This window comes from Erinaceus europaeus, chromosome 7 (genome assembly GCF_950295315.1).
Source record: "Erinaceus europaeus chromosome 7, mEriEur2.1, whole genome shotgun sequence".
NCBI classification, from domain to species: Eukaryota; Metazoa; Chordata; class Mammalia; order Eulipotyphla; family Erinaceidae; genus Erinaceus; species Erinaceus europaeus.
In genome coordinates this window covers 46,503,709-46,521,650 of record NC_080168.1, presented here as the reverse complement: position 1 = coordinate 46,521,650, position 17,942 = coordinate 46,503,709, and the positions used below count along the sequence as shown (strand labels likewise).

General features: G+C 41.1%; 1 protein-coding gene across 3 annotated transcripts in view; it reads left to right on the top strand.

Moving 5' to 3' along the window:
* Positions 1-17,153, top strand: part of BPIFC (BPI fold containing family C) — an 84,434-nt gene extending 67,281 nt beyond the window's left edge. For all 3 annotated transcript variants that reach the window (XM_060194364.1, XM_060194366.1, XM_060194365.1), the window contains 4 exons: positions 12,111-12,153; positions 13,388-13,451; positions 14,444-14,520; positions 16,566-17,153. In XM_060194364.1, coding sequence (XP_060050347.1) covers positions 12,111-12,153; positions 13,388-13,451; positions 14,444-14,520; positions 16,566-16,679 — 298 coding nt within the window. In that variant the 3' untranslated portion in view covers positions 16,680-17,153. The remainder of the gene's footprint in view (positions 1-12,110; positions 12,154-13,387; positions 13,452-14,443; positions 14,521-16,565) is intronic.
* Positions 17,154-17,942: the final 789 nt, after the last annotated feature.

Sequence of the window (17,942 nt, the reverse complement as noted above, 5' to 3'; positions counted from 1 at the left end):
CTCTCCATTTCTCTCTGTCCTACCCAACAACAACAGCAATAATGACTACAACAATTAAACGAGGGCAACAAAAGGGAATAAATAAATAAATATTTACAAAAAGGTTTTAAAAAGAAAAATATGTCATAGGAGGCCAGGCAGTGGTGCACCTGGTTAAGTGCACACATCATAATGCATAAGGACACTGGTTCAAGCTGCTGGTCCCCACTATCAGGGGAAAAGATTCATGAGCAGTTAAGAAGGACTGAAAGTGTCTCTCAGTCACCCTCTCTAGTTCCCCCTCCCCTCTCAGTTTCTCTCTGTCTCTATCAAAAAATGGGGATAATGGCTGCCAGTAGTCATGGATTTGTTGGGCAGGCAACAGGCTCCAGTGATAATTCTGATGGAAATACAGAGAGAGAGAGAGATTACCACTAGATATAACGTGAATTACTTGAGCATTTCTATAACAGACCAGAGCATTTCTAAGTGTAAACTCAACTAAAAAATATAACTTTTCTTTCTTCTTCTCATCAGATAGCACTTAGGTATAATGAGCAACAAAAATAATTGTAAATTACCTTAATATAATTGCACATCCCAGTGGCATAGTAATATAAACTAAAATTCATTGGGATCCAGATGGTGGTGCAGCAGGTTAAGTGCACATGGTGGAAAGTGCACAGACCAGCATCAGGTTTGAGCCCCTGACTCCCCACCTGCAGGGGGTTCACTTCACAGGTCTTCAGGTGTCTATCTTTCTCTCCCCCTCCTCTCTCGATTTCTCTGTCCTATCCAACAACAACAATAATAACAACAACGATGACGATATACAACTAGGACAACAAAAGTGGGAAAATAAATTTAAAAGAAAAAGAAAAGTTAAAAAGACCTAAAATTCATCTTCAGCAAATTCAAAAAGCATACTTTTAAGGCAAGAACATCAAACTGTGAGATGAAGGAATTGAGAGGGGTTGGGGAGATAGAGAGACAGAGAGATACCTACAGACCTGCTTCACTGCTTATGAGGCAACCCCCCTGCAGGTGGGGAACAGGGGACTTGAATGGATTCTTGTTCAGGTCTTTGTGCTTAGTACTATGTGCACTTAACCAAGCGTGCCACCAGTGGATCCCCCCCCCCCCCAGTCTTCAATCAGATGGAGGTCTCCCCATCCCCTCTCAATTTCTCTCTGTCCTATCCAGTGAAAATGGAAAAAAAAAAAAAAAAAAAAAAAGGCTACCAGCAGCAGTGGATTTGTGCTGGCACCAAGCACCAACCCTGGAAACAAAACAAACAAAAAAAGACTGAGAGGAGGGTTGAGGGAGACAAGTTTAAGGGTTATGCAAAAAGACTTTAATGCCTGAGGCACCAAAGACCCCAGGTTCAATCCCCAGCACCACCTTAAGTCAGAATTGAGCACTACTCTGGTTAAAAAAAAAAAAAAAACTGAGAGGAAAGGGATAATAGGAAAGTAGAGACGTAGAGACTAGAGACTGGCCAGTCTGGAGTGACAAAGAAGTAGGACAGGGGTGCCAGTTGTATCAGCAGGAGTCTGCTTCCTGGTAGGATGCAAAGGAGGGATTAATAAGGCTGAAACTGCAGACCTTGTGGCAGGAAGGTAGGAAAAACCTTAAAAGCTAAGAAAGCAGTTTCACCTCTGTGCTTAAATCAGGCTGACCCTCATCTCCAGTGTTCCTCCTGATAAGAAACAGCACATTTAGTGAGTATTGTGTTTATTAATGGGTGTAACAGAAAAAATGGAATACAACCAAGTAAAGTCCAGAGAAATGTATGAATCCCCTTTGTAGCTTGCCCTGTCGCCCATAGCATACTTTGAACTGAACTTAAGCCTGCTGTACTGGGATTGCTGCCTTCCTGGAGTCACTTCCATACTCCCCTGCTTATTCCTTTTTAGTCACCTGCTGTGGAATCTTTCTACATCTTAAGGTTTTTGTAGAAAACTGAGGAGAAACTACTACATAATTTGTGGAGACCAGTAAAAAAATTAAAATATGGGGATATACTTTGAAAATGATAAGGGATTTATAGATGGAGACAGCAACACATTAAGCCAGGCCTGAGGCCCCTGAGCAAGAGACCTTGTTCTTCTCACAGATCTTGTGTGATGAGTCTTATAGTGGGGACCTATGGCAAACTTCACAGATGAGTGGACTGGGGGCAAGGCCAGATGGATTGGCATCACTCAGGCCTAGAGGGACCAATCCCAGAGGCCTTGCAAAAGAAAGAGGCTGGCCTGGAACGAGGGCATCAGACTTTGGCAGCAAGAGCAAGATCCCTGCCTCCCACGCAGGCCATCTCAGTCAGCAACTCCACTTCTGGGATCTACAAGCATTGCTTTTCAGGATGAGCTGGTTTGTTCTTAGGTGATGTCAGAGATTCATAGCAAGGGAAAGTGTAGTGTGCTGGGGGAGGAGGTCAGGCGGGGGGAAGGAATGGAATACATCAAGTCTCCTATGTACAGCTTCCCAGAAAGTCCCTTGAACTTTTTAATCATCCCCTGCTCTTTTTTTTTTTTTATCTGCCTCTAGGGTTTTTACCAGGCTTCATTACTGGCACTACAAATCCACTGTTCCTGGCAGCCATTTTTTCCATTTTATTGGATAGGACAAACAGTAATTGAGAGAGAAGGGGGAAATAGAGGAAGAGAGAAAGATAGACCTGTAGACCTTTTGAAGCATCCATCCTGCAGGCAGGGTGTGGGGCTAGAACCCGGGTACTTGCACATAGTACGATGTGCACTTAACCAGGTGCACTACCTCCTGTTACTGCCTTAATGTGATTCCTTCTGGAGCTGCCCAGGGCTGATTGAATAGGTAAGAAATGCAGAATCAGAGAGTGGCTCTAGTTTGTTGACTTAAGAGAGGCAATGAGATCACAGCACTCCCTTCACAGAGTCTCAGGCAAGTTGCTTTTTTTTTTTTTGCCTCCAGGGTCATTGCTGGGGCTCGGTGCCTACACTCGAATCTACTGCTCCTGGAGGCCATGTTCTCCCTTTTGTTGCCCTTGTTGTCTATCGTTATTGTTGTTAATATTATTGTTGTCGTTGCTGTTGGATAGGACAGAGAGAAATCGAGAGAGGAGGAAAAGACATAGAAGAGGAGAGAAAGAGAGACACCTGCAGACCTGCTTCACCGCCCGTGAAGTGACTCCCCTGCAGGTGGGGAGCCGGGAGCTCTAACCAGGGTCCTCACTCTGGTCCTTGCACTTTGCTCCACATGTGCTTAACCTGCTGCGCTACTTCCTGGCCCTTTGTTATTTTTTTTTAATTTATTTATAAAACAGAAACACTGATAAGATCATAGGATAAGAGGAGTACAGTTGGGAGTTGGGTGTAGCGCATGTGGCATGAAGCGCAAGGAGACGGCATAAGGATCCCGGTTTGAGCCCCCGGCTCCCCACCTACAGGGGAGTCCCTTCACAGGCGGTAAAGTATGTCTGTAGGTGTCTATCTTTCTTTCCCCCTCTCTATCTTCCCCTCCTTTTTCCATTTCTTTCTCTGTCCTAACAACAATGACATCAATAACAACAATAACTACAACAGTAAAAAACAACAAAGGTAATAAAAGGGAAAATAAATAAATATTAAAATTTTTTCAAAAGAGGGGTACAATTTCTACCACTAGAGCTCTGTATCCTATCCCCTCCCCTGATAACTTTCCTATTCTTTAACCACTTGGGACTGTGGACCCAGGGTCATTATAGGGGGCAGAGTGGAAAATCTAGCTTCTGTACTTGCTTCCCCACTGACCATGGGCGTTGACAGGTAGATCCATACTCCCAGCCTGACTTTCTCTTTCCCTAGTGGGGTGGGGCTCTAGGGAAGCAGAACTCCAGGACACATTAGTGGGATCATCTGTCTAGGGAAGTCTAGTTGGCATCATGGTAGCATCTGGAACCTGGTGGCTGAAAAACAGTTAACATATAAAGTCATACAAATTGCTGATTAATCATGAACCTAAAGGCTGGAATATTGCAGATGAAGATTTGGGGTCTCCATTTTGGAAATAGCTAGTAGCTCTATTTTAGGTATATTCCAAGGGGCCTATGACTTCATTAGTTTTAGGCAAGTTATTTTTTGATAATGATTTTTTAAAAGATTTTTTAATGTTTATTTCCTTTTTGTTGCCCTTGTTTTTATTGTTGTTGTAGTTATTATTGTTATTGATGTCGTCATTGTTGGATAGGACAGAGAGAAATGAAGAGAGGAGGGGAAGACAGAGAGAGGGAGAGAAGGACAGACGACATCTGCAGAAACTGCTTCACCGCCTGTGAAGTGACTCCCCTGCAAGTGGGGAGCCGGGGCTTGAACCAGGATCCTTACACAGGTCCTTGTGCTTTGTGCCACCTGCACTTAACCTGCTGCACTACTGCCCAACTCCCTAGGCAAGTTATTTTTAACCTCCCCGGGCTTCCATTCCCTCTTCAAAAAAAAAAAAAAAAGGCTATAATTAAAACTATTTCAAAGGATTGTTATGAGGAATACATATGTGTAAAAGATGTGTTAAGTGTTTAAGAAACGCTAACCATGATTATTATTTTTAATCTGGTGGTGACTCAGTAGGTTAGGTAGAGTTCATGCCTTACTTTGAGTTCAAAACCCTGTGTTTGATCCCTGGCACAACATAAGAGCCTATGGATAACATAAAGGGAAATCTAGGGATGATGGAGTTGTGCTTTGACCTCTATCCTTCTCTGTCTCTCTCTCAAAATATAGAATAAAATTGCGTCAAGATGCAGTTCAGCCATATCATATGTCCACAAGACCCTATATCAACATTAAAAAAATAAAAGTAATAAAATATGTCTGTCCAAGTGTCAGCACTTTCCTAATTTTTTATTATTTCAAGAATCCCCTTTCTGAAGACAGCACTTCTTCCCATACCCTGCCCAGTGATAGCTACTAGAGAAATAGTCTTTTGTTCTACCATTTACGACTGCTCTTTATTATTGAGCTTTTCCTGTCCACTGGTCCTGTATCAAGCACTGCACTTGTATTATTTAATTTAAGCCATCCATCTATATATTTCCAGAACCTGGCACAGTGCTCAGTAAGTGCCTATAGATTGAAGACTAGTCCTGCAGAGGGTATGATTATTTTCATTTTTTGGTTTATAGAGGTCAAATAACTTACTCAAGTCACAGCTGTTGAATGATGAAGCCAGACTACAACCTTGGAAGTGACTCTGTTTTCAAAGTCATTTACTTACTATTAATACATTACAGAAGTCGGGCTGTAGCGCAGCGGGTTAAGCGCACGTGACACAAAGTGCAAGGACCCACAAAAGGATCCCGGTTCGAGCTCCCGGCTTCCCACCTGCAAGGGGGTCGCTTCAGGGCTGGTGAAGCAGGTCTGCAGGTGTCTTTCTCTCCCCCTCTGTATTCCCCTCCTCTTTCTATTTCTCTCTGTCCTACCAAACAACAATGACAGTGATAACAATGATTAACAACAATGAGGGCAACAAAAGGGAAAAAATAGCCTCCAGGAACAGTGGATTTGTAGTACAGGCACTGGGCCCCAGCAATAACCCTGGAGGCAAAAGACAAAAAAGAAGGAGGAGGAGGGGGGGGGAGGAGGAGGAGGAGGAGAAGAAGAAGGAAGAAGAAGGAGGAGGAGGAGGAGGAAGGCTGAGACCTAAGAAAATTAAAGCTCTTCTTAGAAGAAGAGCATAGCATAGAGTATACTATATTGAAACAGGCAATATGCCCTCTTATTTTTAATATTTTTTTTATTTCATCAGAGCAGCACTCAGACCTGGCTTGTGGTGGTATGGCAGATTTAACCTGAGACTTTGGAGACTCGAGCTTGAGAGTCTGTTTGCATAACCATTATACTGCATCCCCCTACATGCCCTTTCCTGACCTTAACTACTGATAGAGAAAGAGAAGACACTGCATTGTGTTGTGAAATAGGAAAAACACACAGCCCTTTTCTCAAAAGTGAATAAAAGGGTTTTTAATTTTTTTAAATATTTATTTATTTATTCCCTTTTGTTGCCCTTGTCATTTTATTGCTGTAGTTATTGTTGTTGATGTTGTTGTTATTGGATAGGACAGAGAGAAATGGAGAGAGGAGGAGAAGATAGAGAGGGGGAGAGACAGACAGATACCTGCAAACCAGCTTCACCACTTGTGAAGTGATTCCCCTGCAAGTGGGGAGCCAGGGGCTTGAACCAGGATCCTTACATCGGTCCTTGGGCTTTGTGCCACCGCTGAGCCAACTCCCCAGAAAGGGTTTTTTAAATGCAAAATCTAGATGTGAAAGAATTAAATTTTATTTAATTGAGTATATCTAGTTCTTCATCTTCTTCTAGCGTTTGCCCTTCTTCCGTAGCCAGTCAACAGCGTCAGGTTGAGCCTGATGTAAAGTTTCGAGAGTATATCTAGTTAAAAGCAGACATAGTTTAAAAAAAAAAAACTCAGACACTAGAGTCAGGCATTCTGAGTGTGAATTTGGCTACACTCATTTACTAGCTGTGGCATCTGGAACAAGTTAATTAAACTCCCTTAGTATCAGTTTCCTCAGCAGCAAAACAGACATGCTTCCCCAGAGCTGCTGTATGGGTGAATGAGATAATGTGTGAGAAAATACAATGTCGAAACAGGGTTGTGGGGCACCTGGTTGAGCACATGTGTTACCAAGGACCTGGGTTTGAGCCCTTGGTCCCAGCTGCAGGGGGCAAATTTTGTGAGTGGTGAAACTGTGTTGCTTTCTCTCTCCTTCTCTATTTCTCCCTTCCCTCTCAAGTTCTGGCTGTCTCTACCCAAGAAATAAAGAAAATAAAAAAACAGAAAGAAAGAGGAAAGAGGAAAAATTGACCACCAGGAATGGTTGATTCTTAGTGCTGGCACCAAGCAGCAACAATAACACTAGCAGCAATAATTAAAAAGCAAACAAACAAAAAATACCTAGCTCGTAATCAGTGTTCAAGAGATACTAGAACTCAGAGTCATATTTCATTCTCTTTCCCTACTCAAGGATCAAAAATATAACCAATAAAAGGGAGAAATCAGTTCTAAAGTCATGACAAATCAGGGTGGTCTTAAAAGCTCTAAAGTAAGGGGCCAGGCAGTAGCCAAGAGGATTAAGCACACATGCCGCAAAGCACAAAGACCAGCATAAGGATCCCAGTTCGAGCTTCTGGCTCCCCACCTGCAGAGGGGTCACTTCACAAATAGTGAAGCAGGTCTGCAGGTGTCTATCTTTTTTTCCCTCTCTCTGTCTTCCCCTCCTCTCTTTATTTCTTTCTGTCCTAGCCAACAGCAATGAAAACAAGAAGGGCAACAAAATGGGGGAAATGGCCTCCAGGAACAATGGATTAATGGTGAAGCAGGCACCGAGCCCCAGAGATAACCCTGGAAGCAAAAATAAATAAATAAATAAATAAATAAAAGAAAAACTCTGAAATAAACCCTCAACATAAAAACTCCCACTTCATACTGCTCTGTTTACAATGGAAATGTTACAAACACAGCTCTATTCAGCCGATGAAGTTTATAAACAACACTTTCCCTTTTTTTGGGTGCTCAACTAGATAACTTAACCCTAGCCTTCTTTTCTTAATCACATGCAAAGTTCAAGGCAATCACATGTACATTATTATCAAACCACTTACAACTTTGGAAAATAAAATAACATTGTCAATGGTTGTATACTCTGAAACTGCACTCCACCCCACTACCAGCAAAACATACACACACACACACACACCAACAATCTCATCCATACGACAGTGTCAAAGAATATAGAGATAACTGACTACAATCAAAACAAAACATTTTCCAATGTGAGCCATCCAGAAAGAAAACTAAAAAGTAAAGCAGGTCTAGGGCAGCAGGTGTGGTAAGGGGGAGGTTTCAGTTTCTGTTGGAACAGTTCTTTGCACAGGTCACCAGAACTCAGGCTTGGCTGACCTCCATCTCCACCCCTTTCTGAGCTATTGTGGAAGCCAGGGCATAGAAATGCTATAGTGTTCTGGCCTCCATCAGAGGCAAAAACCCAAACAACCTCTTCCCTTCTGGCAGAACTCTTAGGGGAATTCCCAGATTACATATTATCAGAGGCAGTGAAGTTAAAACATTCATATAGCAGATAAGGTTTGGGGTCTTCATGTTGGAAAGAACTAGGAAGTCTTAGGTATATAGAATCTGAGTCTTTAAAAAGGGTAAATTGTGCACTTTATTGGGTGAACTATCTTCTGGTGCCCCATTTTGCATTTTTTATTTTAGTTTTTTTTTTATTTATAAAAAGGAAACACTGACAAAACCACAGGATAAGAGGAGTACAACTCCACACAATTCCCACCACCAGAACTCCATATCTCCTCCCCTCCCCTGATAACTTTCCTATTCTTTAACCCTCTGGGAGTATGGACCCAAGGTCATTGTGGGAAGCAGAAGGTGGAAGGTCTGGCTTCTATAATTGCTTCCCCACTGAACATGGGTGTTGACAGGTCGATCCATAATCCCAGCCTGCCTCTCTCTTTCCCTAGTGGGGCGGGGCTCTGGGGAATCAGGGCTCCAGGACACATTGGTAGGGTTGTTTGTCCAGGGAAGTCTGGTTGGCATCATGGTAGCATCTGGAACCTGGTAACTGAAAAAAGAATTAACATATAAAGCCAAACAAATTGTTCACCAATCATGAACCTAAAGGCTGAAATAATGTAGGTGAATAGTTGGGGGGGAGGTCTCCCATTTTGCATTTTTAATCCTGATTATCTTTCATATGTTCGAACCAACCAGTTAAATCAGATTTTGTTAGTGTTGTTGTTATCTCTGGGGCTTAACCCCTTTGAGCTGACTTTTTCAAATAGAGAGATGGAGAGGGAGAGGTAAAAGGAGAGAGAGAGAGATATGCACTATAGCACTAAATTTTTCTTAAGTGCAGTGTGGGCCAGCCTTAAACAGTGTACAATTCAAGTGAGATATTTTGCCAGACCCAGATTTCCTTTTCATTTTCCTCACTGCATTTATTTCATTCCCTCAGTGCATCAATCTCAGTGTGTCATTTAATCTTTTATGAATGTGTTTTGCAGCTGGGTTGTAGAGGGCATGATTGTGTTTCATTCATAGTCATAGCTTCAGCACCTGCCCCACGGCTAACATATATGAAATATTCAATAAAATCTGTTGCAAGAGGTCAAAAAAATAGCTCAGTTGGATGGTATGCTGCTTTGCCATGTGCTTAATCCAGGTTTGAGCCCAGCCCCACTTCACTGAAGGAAACTTAATGCTGTGATCTCTCTCTCTCTCTTCCTCTGTCTCTGTCTCTATCTAAAAATACATATACATAGATGCTGGATGAATGAATGCTAAATTCCTGAATGTGCCTTATTTTGTACTCAAACCTGGAAATATAAAGATAACTGGTCCAGGAGGTGGCACAGTGAATAAAGAATTGGACTCTCAATCCCCAGCAGCACATAAACCAGTGTGATGTCTGGTTCTTTCTCTCTCTCCTATCTTTCTCATGAATACGAAAATAAATTCTTTTAAAAAATAAAAACAAAGATAACTACCCTCATGTAATTTACAAGCAGAAAGCAATGAGATTAACAATGATTATCAAGAATTGAGTGTGGGATGAATTTTCAAAGTCTACCATAACCACAGTGTAGGGAGAGTACCTATGCTTGGTCTACTTGACCTTATTATGTCACACTGCGGTGTTGACCCAGGTGGCGGAAGGCCTTTTGCCATACTTCAGAATGTGTACTTTGTCTCTAGTTTTCCATCAGGACAATAACTTTCCTTCATAACTTTAAAATTAGATTATACTGGGGCCAGAAGATAGCTCACACAGTAAAGCACACACATACCTTACTAAATATGAGGACCCAAGTTTGAACCTCTAGTACCAGATAAGAATGTCAGTATAGGGAAGCTTCACCAGAGGTGGAGCCATGTTATGGGGTGTGTGTGTGGGTGTGTGTGTGTATGTGTGTGTATGTCCCTGTCCCTTTCTGTTTCTCTTTATCTGAGATTAAAAGGATAACTGTCCGCCAGAGAAGCAATTACAGGTGCCAGATCCTCCACTTTCTGCACCCCATAAACAATTTTGGTCCATACTCCCAGATGGATAACAAGTAAGGAAGCTTTCAATAGAAAGGATGAAACATGGAACTCTGGTGGGGTTTTTTTTTTTAAGTTTTGTTAGTTATATCACTTTTTTTGAAGATTTTTTATTTCATTTATTTATTTATTTATTTATTGGATCGAGACAGCCAGAAATTGAGAGGGAAGGGGGAGACAGAGAAGGAGAGAGACAGAGACACCGGCAGCCCTGCTTCACCACTCACAAATCTTTCCCCCTGTAGGTGGAGACCAGGGCCTTGAACCCAGGTCCTTATGCATTGTAACATGTGCGCTCAACCAGGTGCGCCACCACCTGGCCCCAAAGCTATTTTTATACCCCTGTTATCTTATATAATGTTAATCATTATTAAATCACTAATAAAAAATTTTTAAGTCTACCAGATTCTGTGGAATCATGCAGGCATAAAGCTCCTGCAATGCCTTTGAGAAAAAAAAAGAGAAAAAAAAAAGGAAGAAAGAAAGGAAAATACAATACTGATAATATGTCTTAGAACTATTTGAGCTTCCTTTATCCCCAACAATTCTATGGTTCTGTAATTAATTAAAAAAAAAAAAAAGGAGTCGGGCGGTAGCGCAGCGGGTTAAGCGCACGTGCCGCAAAGTGCAAGGACCAGCAGATCTCGGTTGGAGCCCTTGGCTCCCCATCTGCAGGGGAGTCGCTTCACAGGCGGTGAAGCAGGTCTGCAGGTGTCTTTCTCTCACCTCCATCTTCGCCTCCTCTCTCCATTTCTCTCTGTCCTATCCAACAACAACGACATGAATAACAACAACAATAACTACAACAACAATAAAAAACAAACAAGGGCAACATAAGGGGAAATAAATATTGAAAATAGATATATAGTTTTAAAAGTTCCTGTTCACAGAGCTTCAATTTGTTAGGGTTCTGACAGAGGATGTGTGGTTGAAGAACTGTAAGCTCAGTCACCACCTAGTGGTCATAGTTGAGCTTGCATGTTTTTCAGAACCAGGACTTGGACTTTGCTCTTGGCTCCATCTGTTTCTCTGAAGTTAATGAGGTGTGACCGTTAGTCAACCAAATAAGTATGGCCAGAAAAGTAGGGAAGAAACAGAAAGCATCTATCACAGACTCATCATGAAAATTAGTTTTTTAAATGTTTGTAAAACTCCTAGAAAGTGTTTCATAGCAGGCTGTCACTGGGGCCGGGCGTTATCGCAGTCCGTTAAGAGCACATGATGCAAAGCACAAGGACTGGTGTAAGGATTCCGGTTCTATAGGGGCGTCTTTCCAGGGGCGGTGAAGCAGGTCTGCAGGTGTCTTCCCCCCTCCCCCAGTCTTCCACTCCTCTCTTGATTTATCTCTGTCCTATCCAACAACAACAGCAGCAATGACAACAATAACAACAAGAAGGGCAACAAAACTGGGGGGGTGGGGGGGGAAATGGCCTCCAGGAGCAGTGGATTCGTAGTGCAGGCACCGAGCCCTAGCAATAACCTTGGAGGCAAAAAGGAAAAAAAAAAAAGTCGTGGTCTGAGAGGTGGCCCAGTGGAGAAAGCATTGAATTCTCAAGCATAAGGTCCTGAGTTCAATCCCTGGCAGCATAATACTTGAGTGATTCCTGGTTCTTTCTTTCTCTCCTCCTATCTCTCTCATGAGTAAATAAATTCTTCAAAAAAAAAAAGTCCATCACTATCACCCCCATCATCACTATTGTTACAGTTATTAATAACTGTGGTTCCAGAAATTTATATGGTTGAGTTCAGAGCAAAAAGACTTGAAGGTTATTTCTTTAAACGGAGCTACATTCCAAGTTGTCAACAGTAAGTCCTGTACAACCTATGTACTTGGGGAGCCTGGCCTACTTACATATCCAAGCCTTCTATTCTTCTTTAGCAGCAAAGATAATGGTAAAGAGGCAGTAGAACATGATGCCCTTACAAGTTTGTGGGTCTGTTTTAAGTAGGGGGTTATTAAGTTCAAATATCCCTTCCTTTCTTGTGCTCTTCTACTGAATTGTTTTTAAATCTACCTTGCACTAACCTTTTTTTTTTTCAGGTTCCATCTCTCTTTGCCAGAATCCAATCATAACAATATTGAGGTAGGAAATCAGAATTTTCGGACCTTCCTATCCAGGGGATAATGAGAATTCCCCTATATAATAGTCGATTGCTAGACAGTGGATTTTGGTCTCTGAGAGCTTGGTTTCCCATTGAGTGTGAGTTCTTTTTTTGTTTGTATGTTTTTTTGTCTAATTTTTTGCTTATTTATTAATAAGAAAGATAGGAGGAGAGAGAGAAAGAACCAGACATCACTCTGGCACATGTGCTGCTGGGGATTGAACTCGGGACCTCATGCTTGAGAGTCTAATGCTTTATCCACTTTACTACCTCCCAGACCACATGAGTGTGAGTTCTAACATTAAATCATTTATGTAGCTACTATCTCCCATGCCTCCTAGTTAACAAAAGAAAAACTTTCCAATTCACTTTATTATGTACAGTAAGACTTTTAAAAGAAGTCAGAAGACTGTTAAAATGTTGAAAATGGGTATTTTCAGGACATTTAATTTTCTTAATAAAATAATCCTCTAGAATTAAATTTAAGATCTATACTCCCTAAGGAATTAGTCACATACAAATTACTAGTGATTTTGTTCAAACTTTAGAGACTTTTTATCCCCCCTCCAAAAAAAAAAAAAAAAAAAAACTTTCTGTCCAACCCCTCAAATTAGCTCAAGATTCATATGTAGATGCCTTTGAGGGGCATAGTCTGGTGACTTCCTGACTGAATGCAGACATCCCACCATGGGACTTGGAAACCACTTTCCCTCACATTTTAGGAAAACCAACCAAACCATGAATGGGCATCCCAGTTGGTTTACTACTTGTACTGTAGGCCAGTGGTCTCTGTCATTAAGTACCAAGCTTAATATAATGTAAGGCAATTGTTATGGCTGTATTCCCAACTAATTAAGATATTACTGTGGGAAATCTATGCATTATTCTAGATTGTCTTACTTGGCAAATATCTAAGCTACCATTTTACTTCCAACATGTAGTCTCTCAGTATTTGTTGTCACCATGATCCAGCATAGAAGAGAGCAGAAATAACCATCTTCAAGGAGAAACAAAAGTTGAGAAACTAATAGTTTGCAAAAAAAAAAAAAAAAGCTGCTTTCAGTGTCTGACAAGCTAGATTAGCTTTGTGGGGAAAATCTAGTTACTGCTCTCTATCCTGATTAGGTCTGGGAAATTATATGTCCAACTAAACCTGGTACTTTTAAAATTAAAATACCCTGATTTGTGCAATTGATTTGGTTTCTTTCATTTTAGATCTTAAGATTTGAGAATGTCCTGTCCTCTATTCTCCATTTTGGTGTCCTCCCGCTGGCAAATGGTAAGGAATTCTTGGAAAACACTGTGACTCTTGATACTGGCTAAATGTTAGGGATTGTTTGGGACTTTCCACTCTGAGGTTTGTCCTTTTAGATTGTTACTATATTATCAAGCCACTAGCACAAAAATTTTCAAACTTTGTCCCATCAATTATATGCCTGTGAAATGAGTGACTGCAAGTCTTTACCATGTGAGCTACTCTATTTGCAGTGAGAATGACTAATTCTAGTTGAGTTGAAGAGAATAAAATCATATGCCTTAGGCATTAAGGAGTCTCCACAGAGATTATCCACAGAGATTATTCTCTCCAGAGCATCTCTGTGGTTCTTATGCATGTTCCAACAACTGAACAGACACAGCTTTATTGAATGATAATCCAGACCTCCCTGTGTTGTAATTGTTCACAATCTGCAAAATTTTGATTTTATCTCAGTAAAATATTTATTTAAAAATTAAATATCAAAAATTCTTTAACAACCCACTAAGTAAGATATTTTCAACATATGAAGTGGACAAGTTACCACCAATTTTCTGCCATTCAAAAGCACGTAATTGCAGGTGCATTTCTTTTTTATATTTATTATTTTTATTTTTTATCTTTTTTATTTATTTGTTATTGGATAGAGACAGAGAGAAATTGAGAGAGAAGGGAGAAATAGGGAGGAAGAGAGAGAGATGCCTGCAGACCTGCTTCACCGCCTGTGAAGCGACTCCCCTGCAGGTGGGGAGCCGGGGACTTGAAGCTGGATCCTAACCAGTCCTTGCACTTTGCGCCAGGTGTACTAAACCCGCTGCGCTACCACCGGACTCCCAGGTGCATTTCCATAATCATAGACAAATTAACTATCCTACCAGGAAAATTCCATAGCATATATTAATGAAAACAGAGAACCAAGATGAATCAAAGATAAATTATTTAAAGGTTGCTTGTTCACTCTCTTAAAAAAAAAATAGTATGACTCTTCCCAAATATTTTTCCTCTTGTGTATTTAGCAAAATTACAGCAAGGACTTCCTCTGCCCAACCCATACAATATCTCATTCATCAACTCAGAGATTGAAGTTCTAAAGGTAAGAATGTGGACATTCTCTTCACTGCTCTTCATTATAGAATATGTTTCCCTATTTTCCTTGCTGATTTTTACTTTGCTTTACTTTTTTTTTTCTGAATCCAAGAAATTCTGTAAACAAAATGTTGAGCTCCTAAAGGATTCAAATGATAATGGGAAACATTTATTTAAATTTGAGTTTAAAAAGCCAAACCAAGGGAGTCAGGCGGTAGCGCAGCCGGTTAAGCACACGTGGCCGCAAAGTGCAAGGACCACGGAAGGATCCCAGTTCGAGCCCCTTGATCCCCACCTGCAGGGGAGTCGCTTCACAGGCGGTGAAGCATGTCTGCAGGTGTCTATCTTTCTCTCCCCCTCTCTGTCTTCGCCCCCTCTCTCCATTTCTCTCTTTCCTGTCCAACAACGACGACATCAATAACAACAATGAAAAACAAGGGCAACAAAAGGGAAAATAAATATTTAAAAAAGAGAGAGAAAGGGAGTCGGGCTGTAGCGCAGCGGGTTAAGCGCAGGTGGCGCAAAGCACAAGGACCGGCATAAGGATCCCGGTTGGAACCCGACTCCCCACCTGCAGGGGAGTCGCTTCACAGGCGGTGAAGCAGGTCTGAAAGGTGTCTATCTTTCTCTCCTCCTCTCTGTCTTCCCCTCCTCTCTCCATTTCTCTCTGTCCTATCCAACAACGACAACAACAATAATAACTACAACAAGGGCAACAAAAGGGAATAAATAAAATAAATATTAAAAAAAAGAGAGAGAGAAAAAAAAGCCAAACCAAGTTCTATTTCCTTTTGCTATCAATTTTTATTATTTCACAGTACAAGAAGATGCAATGCAACAGGTTTATTTTATTCATTCCACCAGACAATCTGTAAAGCTGGAGATGTTAATCCCATTTTATAGATGCAAAAAATAATACTGAGATGGGAAGAATTATAAAGATGGAAATGGTCATGATTGGAACCAGATTGGTCCTTTTTGATTCTCTCAGTCAGTGAACTTTGTATGAACTATATGCCCTTACAGGAGTCAATTTAAACCCAGTACTTGGGGTGGAGGTGGGGGCAAGATTTATTTAGAGCTCACTAAAGTAAGAATGGAGGGACAAAGGCAAGGTGTTTTAGAGGACTAAGGAATGAAGAGGAGGAGATTCAGGAGGGAAAGGAAAGCTTCACTTTGATTAAGCAGATTTCTTGACTTTATCGTTAGCCATGACTGAATTTTAAGCAGGTTCTCAGCTACAAACTAATGACCCTTCTCTGGAGATTGGGATCTGTTTCCTTGTTAATCATTATTAGCAAACCTCAGAACACTTTTTCTTCTTTCTTTGTGTGGAATTTTGTTTGGAGAGGTGGAAATAAAAATCTAATCCCCAGTCATATACACTATCTTGTTTTCTCTCTTCCCTCCCAACTTCCCCTTCTGTAATTGCTTATGTTATATTAGATGACAGTATTCCTGGGGTCGGGCGGTAGCACAGCGGGTTAAGCACACTTGGCTCAAAGCGCAGTGACCGGCTTAAGGACCCCGGTTTGAGCCCCCAGTTCCCACCTGCAGGGGCATCACTTCACAGGTAGTGAAGCATGTCTGCAGGTGTCTTTCTCTCCCCCTCTCTGTTTTCTCCTCCTCTCTCCATTTCTCTCTATCCTATCCAACAACGACGACATCATCAACAACAACTACAACAACAATAAAAAAGAAAGGGGCATGGTCCGGGAGGTGGCACAGTGATAAAGCTTTGGACTCTCAAGCATGAAGTCCTGAGTTCAATCCCAGGCAGCACATGTGCCAGAGTGATGTCTGGTTCTTTCTCTCTCCTCCTATCTTTCTCATTAATAAATAAATAAAATCTTTTAAAAAAGGGGGGGGGCTACAGTATTCCAAATGACCCATTACAAGATCAGAAGTACACAAGAATAGTCAGAGAGATGGGAAAGTGTGACATCATAGAACTTGATAATGAAACCATCTCTTCCTCAACCCTGACGTGAACCCAGACCTCCTAAAACTTTTGGTGTCCAGTTTGACTTCTGTTTACTGTATCCTTTTCAGGACTTCCTGTTGATTTCCACGGACCTGAAGTATGAATCATCCTCAAAGCAGCAGTCAAGTTTCTATGGTTGGGATAATCTGAATCTGATCAATGACCTGTGGAGGAAAAACTAGTCCCATGATGATACATCTGGAATTCACTTCTAGAAGTAAATGACCCATAGTCCTACAGCTAATGCAGGTCCAAAGGGGAACAAAAAGTACACTGGAATTTTAAATCCCTCATGAATCATATCCACTGAAAGTTTTGTTTCTTAAACCCTCAGGGATATATAGAGGAGAGCTGGGTTAAAGAGTTAAGTTGGGGGAGGAGCCTATTCAGGGAGTGGGGGTAGATATTTGAAAGTGTGTTCGCGTTTGAATGTATGCCGTGGGTCTCTGTGTTTATAAGTTTCTGTGACCAAGAGAAAGGCATGCCTTTCTGATGAAGTGTGTGAGAATCTCTTTTAAGTACAGGTGTGCATCAGTTATCTATGGAGATGCCTTCAGCCCTCTCAACTTTGTAGGGTCCCTGGTATGAAATTTTATGTTTTATATTTACTATTAATGTCCCATGTATTTAATTAAAACTGTTTTCTATTAGTGCCATCCTTGTCTATTTATTTGCAAAATTTTCCTGACCCAGATTATAAAATGAATATGCACTTACATGCGTGCACACAAGAAACAGGGAAGTAGGAAGAGAATGTAGTCTTTTTTTAAATATGTTTATTTACTTATTATTGGGTAGAGGCAGAGAAATTGAGAGGGGAGGGGGAAAGAGAGGGAGAGACAGAGAGACACCTGCAGCCCTGCTTCATCACTCATGAAGCTTCCCCCCTGCAGGTGAGGAACAGGGGCTTGAACCTGGGTCCTGATGCACTGTAGTGTGAGCACTTAACCAGGTGGACTACCACCTGGCTCCGAGAATGTAGTTTTTTTTTTTTTATGTTGACAAAATCTGGGGCTTGCAGCTTTGAAGCTTTGATTTTAGAAAGGAATACTTTGCCTTTTAGCTAATTCCAGTGAGAAACAGTAATCATAGGAAATCCTAGAAATTGTATCATTTTCTTTTTAAGTTTAAGGATGTTTCCCCTCTCAATTTAATGAAATAACTAGATACTTCATATTAATATTTTGGAGAACCTAATCAGTGGAGTGAAATTGGGGTAGAGAAAAGGAAAAAGGGGGAGTCGGTCGGTAAGGCAGCTGGTGTGCTTTGAGTGGCCACGTGCGCTTAACCTGCTGCGCTACCGCCAACCTCCGCACAAAATACATTTTTTTTAATATTTTTTTTTTATTTTTTAAATATTTATTTTATTTATTTATTCCCTTTTGTTGCCCTTGTTGTTTTTTATTGTTGTAGTTATTATTGTTGTTGTCGTTGTTGGATAGGAC